Source organism: Camelina sativa, chromosome 9 (assembly GCF_030686135.1).
Source record: "Camelina sativa cultivar CO46 ecotype springtype chromosome 9, ASM3068613v1".
Lineage (NCBI taxonomy): Eukaryota > Viridiplantae > Streptophyta > Magnoliopsida > Brassicales > Brassicaceae > Camelina > Camelina sativa.
Genome location: NC_141888.1, coordinates 2,874,409 through 2,882,142, shown reverse-complemented (window position 1 = coordinate 2,882,142; position 7,734 = coordinate 2,874,409). Strand labels below are relative to the sequence as shown.

At 31.1% G+C, this 7,734-nt stretch overlaps 1 protein-coding gene across 1 annotated transcript; it reads right to left on the bottom strand.

Moving 5' to 3' along the window:
• Positions 1-4,721: 4,721 nt before the first annotated feature.
• On the bottom strand, positions 4,722-7,734 carry LOC104710262 (myb family transcription factor EFM). Its single transcript, XM_010426840.3, has 4 exons — positions 7,046-7,734; positions 6,121-6,684; positions 5,498-5,574; positions 4,722-5,381 (listed from the first exon to the last, which is right to left on the bottom strand). Exons 1-4 carry the CDS (start codon positions 7,242-7,244, stop codon positions 4,935-4,937), a joined length of 1,287 nt encoding a protein of 428 aa, XP_010425142.1. The 5' UTR covers positions 7,245-7,734; the 3' UTR covers positions 4,722-4,934.

Genomic DNA, 7,734 nt, shown 5'->3' with positions numbered 1-7,734 from the left:
GACCTGGCCCTCTAGTTGGGATTTGGGAATGTATAGTTGGTGCACGATACATTCGAAGTTTGGTACTTCAATACTTTTGTTTTTTTTTTTTGTGTCACACTAATCATAATTACTTTTACATAGGTAGAGTGGTGTTTTTATGTATATTTAATACCCAAAACGGTAACTATTAACCCAAGGGTCTGGTCAAAATTTAACCCAACATAGGTTTTGATGATGGTTTATTTTTCTGCAGATTCTGTTGTCTCGATATGATCGTCGTTAACTTGTTGCAAGCTTAATTTAATTTTTGTTGTTAATTGTTTTCGTTGGTTTCTTTATTACTAAAGATTTAGGACTGGTGAGTTTGTAACATATACTGTATTAAAAATATAAAATTGAGACAACATTTATCATATTATCTTTAAATAAAATGCTTAATATTCCATTAATCTATAGACTATACCAATAGTATTCAAGTATAAAACCTTTTTTCTGATTCAAATTTATTTCTAAAATATGGATTAATTAGGAATGGAGAAAAGTTTAACAATGACTAACAAAAAGAAAAGTGTTTAATAATAATAAAGTGTTTAATAATAATAAAATTACATTGATTATGAAAGTGGATTATGAAAGTGTATCAAGAGAGATGAAATGTCAAAAAAATTTGTAAGATGAATTAGCCACCAATATTGAATGAGAATATTCTCATTTTGTTAACTAATACTATATAGAAGAAAAAATATTGGGAATAAAGTTACAATTTCTTAGTGGCCTCTTCTGCAAAATATGTACTTTATATATGTATTACTATCCTTTACTTATTAAAGAAAAAATGACTCCTAAGTGTCAATAATTATCATTGTTCATAAAATCAGTGATTCTCATAAAACCAAAAGATGTACCCAATCAAGTTTCAAACTAAGAGATACACCAAGTCACCAACCAATATACTGTCAATGATTCTAACAGGGGCCTTCGAAAATTTTGACATTCTCTCTTCATATATATATTTTTTCATCAAATGAACTTTTTCCTTGGGTAGCTAATACAGGTAAGGTGGTGTTTAGGACTATTTTACATGTAATAAAAGAAAAAGAATATCGCTTACTTTTTTAGAACACAATTCCAAGGACCACTCTATATCTAGCACATGAAGATGCACCATACCAATCAAATTAATACAGTATATAGATTTGTGGCGTAAATATAATTATACTGAGACATATGGTCGACTCGAGATAAGCACAAGTATTGCCTAGTATCATAGTATGATATGATTGTGTTTAATGCAATAACCTCTAAAACCAATCAATTAAGGGGTGTATTCAACTTGATATTTTAAGTAATTTGTGTAAAAGTTACAAATCCTATGTTATTCAATCATGGATTTTAAAAACTCTCCTGAAATCCACTGTTATTGAACTGATGATTTAAAAATCTACTTTAAAATCCACTGTTATTCAAAACAGTTTGTGGATTTGGATCTTAATAAGTTTTAGGGATTCTGGAGGATTTGAGAGGATTTGTTTAGTTAAAAATACAGAAATCCAAATCTCATGGTTTTAGGTGGGATTTGAAAGAACTTTCCTATAAATCATATCAACTTCCCTAAAATCTACAGAAATTCCAAATTTACTAAATCCCATCAAATCCTCCAAAATCATTGTTTCAATACACCCCCCTAAATATCAATACTTTTTAGAAAATAAAATTAAGTTCGAACTACTCCCCGTTTCACAACAGTTAAACCATTACACATGTACGTAGCCTTTAGCTGCTCAAATGTATACTACCATTTGTACAATTTTCTTATGGTCGATCAGGCGATAAATTGATCAATTTTGATATGATTAATTAAAACAGCTACACATGTTCGTAATATTTTTCCACATTATCCACACATATATAATCCACCAAGTAAAGTTATCTTATTATATAAAGTTGGGTTTTGAAAGTTAGCCATTAACAAGATTTTGACATGTGTCAAGTTATCAATCTCAGATTTTGATATGTGTAAAAGTTAATATTTAATAGAAGAAATTCGATTACAACAAAAATAAAATATTTTGTTTTAAAAAATATTAATAATGTGAAAAGATAATTATAAAAAATTACAGAATTTATTAAAAAATGCAAGATTTTGACATGTGTCAAGTTATCAATCTCAGATTTTAACATGTGTAAAAGTTAATATTTAATAGGAGAAATTTGATTACAACAAAAATAATATATTTTGTTTCAAAAAATATTAATTATGTAAAAGATAATTATAAAAAATTACAGAATTTATTAAAAAATGCAAAGTTTTTTTAAATAACTATAAGGAGATTATATATATATATATATATATATATATATATTTCATAAAATTCAAAATTATAATATTATTTATTTATTTTTAAGTTTAAGTTATTAATTCTACAAAAAATAGAAAAATAGATTAAGGAAAATATAAAGTTAATTATTATTTCTAAATTTTGTAAATACTCACTTCTGTATAAACATAGATCGTCTTATATTTAAATAATTTATTCAAAAGCACTGCTTTCAACTTTGTTTAATTGGGCAATTTTCTTTAATGGGAAGGTAACTTTTTCTTATTTTTTAAACCAAAATTTTCTCATATTTTCTCCTTTTCAGTTGGGAATAGGTAAGATTAATATGTTGACAAAAAAATCAAAGATTAATATATGCGTCTTCTTTTCCTAATACTGTATTTTAAAATTTATTGTAGTATTTTTGATTGTTTTATTTAATTTATATTTTCATCTTTGAATCATTTGGGATTCATATGTTATCGTGGTTATAATTTTCTATTGTTTCTTTAATTATGTCAAATTAATTTTCTTCTAATTTTCTCAACCTTGATTGGTTGGTGATAAACCCTTCTTTTTTTCTTGCAAACAAAAAAAATAGAAAAAAAGATTAAGAAAAATATACAGTTAATTATTAATTCTAAATTTCATAAATACTCACTTCTATATAAACATAGATCATCTCATATTTAAAGAATTTATTCAAAAACATTGCTTTCAACTTTGTTTAATTGGGCAATTTTCTTTAATGGAAAGGTAAATTTTTCTTATTTTTTTAAACCAAAATTTTCTCCTATTTTCTTCTTTTTCAGTTGGGAATAGGTAAGATTAACATGTTGACCCAAAAAAAGATTAATATATGCGTCTTTTTAATAAATACTGTATTTTAAAATTTATTGTAGTATTTTTGATTGTTTTATTTAATTTGTATTTTCATCTTTGAATTATTTGGAATTCATATATTATCGTGCTTATAATTTTCTATTGTTTCTTTAATTATGTCAAATTTAGTTTTTTTTCTAATTTCTCAACATTGATTGGTTGGTCATAAACCCTTTTTTTTTTTTGCAAACATAATTGTTACCATTATTCATTCAATCCCAAAGAAAGATAATGAGTAGAAGCTTATCAACCTAATGATGGATAAAATAAGCTAATCAAACACAAACTTACAACAAACATAGATAGATAGATTGGAAAACCATAAATTATCGTTGTTGATAGATCTATAGGAGCTCAAAGACTGTGATACCCTGGTTTGCGGAAATGTTTAAAACAATTGATTTGACCACATATGTCACCAAAATGTATTTATTTTTGGTCAAGGATCCTGAGAGAACTTCATGATGGGTGACCTTCCTAGAAGTGATTGTCGGAACTGTGCGAGTGAGGATGAAACACAGAAAAAGATCATTTGTTGATTTGTAGGGTGGTAAACAAGTTTTTAAGGCCCCCCAGACGTAACAAACCGGCCATCGAATATGGGTGGGTCCACAGGCCGGAAATAGATGATATAAGGCCCATTTAGGAAGGTAGACCCATGGACTGAGAGTGGACATGGGCTCACTAAGCAAGGTGGTGGTTGAGGCATTACAGAGACAGAGGCTACATCATGGTGTGTCAAAGACCCTTCCACGAATACATTGAGAAATTTAACATTAGTTATTATCAAAAGATTTGTGATGTTAGAAAAATATTTTTACTTTCATTGTTTGTCAGAGGCTCGGAGCAAGCCATTTTGAGATAGCAAAAAGACTTGAACATGTTATCTCCACACAGGAGGAGGACAAAGCCGAGGTTTTCTCTATGGTGGAGAAGGTTGGACACAAGGTTATCTCCCCAGGGGAGGAGGGTGGAGGAGGTTGGACGTAAGGTTATCTCCCTAAGGGAGGAAGGCAAAGCCAAGGTTCTCTCTATAGTGGAGGAGGTTGGATACAAGTTCTCTCGATAAGAGATGAGGGTGGAGCCGAGGTTCTCTCCATAGTGGTCATACATTATTATGATGATACATAATTGATTAGTATATTATGTAATATATTTTTTATTTAAAATATTTTTTGAGCCTACAATTTTAGTAATAAAAAACTATGCAAAAGCGAAAGTAAATAGTTGGCTTAATATGTTCATATAGACATTTTCTAGGTGGTGATAAAGAATATATTTGTAACATAGAGTATATTTAGGTGTATAAAAAAACATTTTTAATAGTAACATACATAAAAGAGTAGTAAATCGATATAAATAAGTGTATTTTAACAAAAATAAATTTTATAAATAACATACAACAAATTTTATTTTTCTTAAATTTAATTTAATTTATAAAATTTTGTACCCGCACATCGGGCGGGTCCTCATCTAGTAGTATATAAATGACAAAAATAGTCCATTGGATACATCTTCTTTTCTTATGGTCATAATGAATTTTCTAAATGACATATTATTCAACAAGAGATTAATTATAATAATTAACAATATTCGAGAAAAAACACTCGCTGCCTCCTACGATTCGTTTTTTCTACTGATGAGAAGTATATAGAGAGAGATACAAGCAATATAATAAGTTACGTAGCCACCCACAAACCCTAACCCTAGGACCTCATTCCTCTAATTAATTAACGATCACGAATTTGTTTTTTAGAATTTTAGAGTTATTTCACTTCCATTAACATTGCTTTGGTCTTCACCTTCTTCCCTAAGAGCAGCCAACCCTTTTTTCTCTCCACCACCACTCTCCGGCGACTTCTCTTCATCTGCGGCACTATCCGTTAACTGATGATGAGTTGAGTCGGTGGAGGCGGCACCGGATGAGCCGTTGAACGTTTGAAAGTGGTGGTGGTGGAGTGACTGCGGAGGCGGTGGAGTTGTGTAGAATTCTTGGGATGAGCAAAAGTGTGGTGGAGGCGGCCCTGCCGTGCTGGTGTGATGGTGATGGACTTGGTGGTGGTAGAGAGTCGGAGTGCCACCGTGTGCGGTGGTGTACTCCGGTGGCACCCATATGCCACCTAAGACGACCAAATGAGGACCTGGTCCACCCGACGTTTGTGGGCTTGGGCTTGGTCTTCTAGTGTGAAGCCGATACTTCTGTTTTGTTTAAAGTTAAATACATCATTAGTTAATAAAACTAGTTAGTTAATAAAACTATGAGTTAAAACAAAAAAAGTTGTAAGCATATTGTAGTGACTTGAGATTTAGGTTACCTGGAGATGGCTTTTGACTTCATCGTTGGTCAAACCATCAACTTTCATAAGTTCCCTTATCTGTTTTGGTGTAGCCACTGCAGTGTGATATCAAACCATACATATGAGTATTTTGATTCTTAAAAAAAGAAAATCGAATTAAAATTCAACTTTGTTTGAAAACTAACGATATATTTGAATGATGTATAAACTAAACGATACATTTATCTCTTGTATGTAATGTTTTTTTTCAAGTTGATCTATCGAATATTCAATTTCACTTTAGTTAGTTTTTTTTTTATCAACTGACAAATAGCTACAGAAAACTCCAACTACGAACTTAAATACTCTGAAAATTTTAAATTTATGCCTAAGAGAGATGAACCTTAGCAAAACCTAAATCGGGGTAATTTGATCCATATACCACCATTTTAATTCATTTTCACCCTAAAACTCGAATAAACCTCTAATTATATATCTTGATATGTATATAGTTTACAATATAGTTTTGTACAGTATTTGGCGAATTGAATATCATGGTGGGATAAAAAAAAATCATTCTTACTACTTGACATTTTTGTGAGAAACCATGGCAAACCTACATCAAATTAATACTAAGTTAACTAGAATAAGTGTATTTGTACCTTGCGACCCACCAAGCATTTGAAGAGCTTGGACAAATCTTCGGTGCAAGTCGGGCGACCAGCAACGTCGTGCCTTTCTATTACTTTGACTCGTTGTAGAAGAAACTCCATTGGTGTTTGAATTATTATTATTATTGTTAGTATCATTGTTGATCATGCTCTCATCATTACCGTCATGGCCATTAGTATGTTCGCTGGTTGGAGAGACCCTCTTGACCTCCGTAGATAGAGCTAATTCAGGCAAAGAATGTTCCTTAGAGAAGGGAAGAAAAGCGCCGTTTCCATTTCTTTGTTTCGCGTCGAAATGACCAAGTTTTGGACTACTAGCAATCTCGTCTTTGTGAAGAGATTGATCAGCAGTTGAATCAATGTTTTTTGGTTTGGTTTCGGATTCGCTCCAAAGCTGAGCGGTCGTCATCCAATTATTTCCTTTGATATTAGGTTTTTCGGGTTGGTTCCTTAAGGGTATGAACTCTTCAAGAACTGGTCTTGTGGGCACACTTTGGTTATTGTTATTACTATTTGCTCGATATGCTTCTAGTTGTTGTTTGTAAACTTCGACAGCTGAAAAAGAAAAATTAAAAGATGATAAAGTAAATTAAAATATGAAAGAGATATGTAACATGAACCTTAACCTTTAAATCACTTTAATGAGATTTGTTGATTTCAGTGATGGGGGAAGCAAAAGTTTTGTGATTCAAAGAAATCAAAAGCAAGCTCTGATTTTTATGAATTAAATACTTAAACTAATGAATAAAGATCTTTTCAAAAAAAGTAAAAAGAAATTCAAAAACTCTTCTATACGTTTAAGTTATAACAACTCATGGTTCTAGTTAGGTATTTTGTGATAAAGGAATTTTTTTGTCATTCATATTATACACAGCTATAAATGTAGATCAAAACATTTGTAAGTGTGTATATGTACCATTGTTAAGCAGTTGCATGCAAAGGGGGAGCTCACGCTTGAAGGCATCGATCTTAAGACGTTCTTGGTCGAGGCGAGAAAGAAGATCTTCGAGCTTTTGCGTGGTTTGATTGCTCTGAAAGTTATCTCCAAAGGATTTCAAAAGCATAGAGTAGCTTTGCGGCTTGCAATCCAAGCTTAGTTCTGATGAGGAAGCCATATATATATTTAGCCTATATACTCTCTATATTTATAAGAAGAATATATATAAGTTATAAGAAAATGATCAAGGAATCAAGAAGAATTTGTGGTGGCTTAAAGTTTCAGATGATATATATATATATGTATATGCTAAATGTTTCTTCAGAAATATTTAATGATTCTGAAGGATTGTGAAAACTAGGGTTTGGAGAAGAAGAGAGAATGAAGAAGAAGATAGAGGAAAAGGGGAATAAAATGTTAGGTTGTGGACACAAGGAGGATCACGAGGAGGTTCCTGTCCTTTTTAGAGGGCTCAATTCAAAGGAAGGGAATAAAATGATCTGTCACCATACACACACATACACTGACACACATGTATATAAATATATATATATATATATAGAGAGAGAGACAGAGAGCCAGGATATGTTCTAGAGAGAGAGAGGCTTCTCACTGTTAGAAATCGTTCCTCTTCTCAAATGAGTCAATTACTAAATTGTGCGACTCTC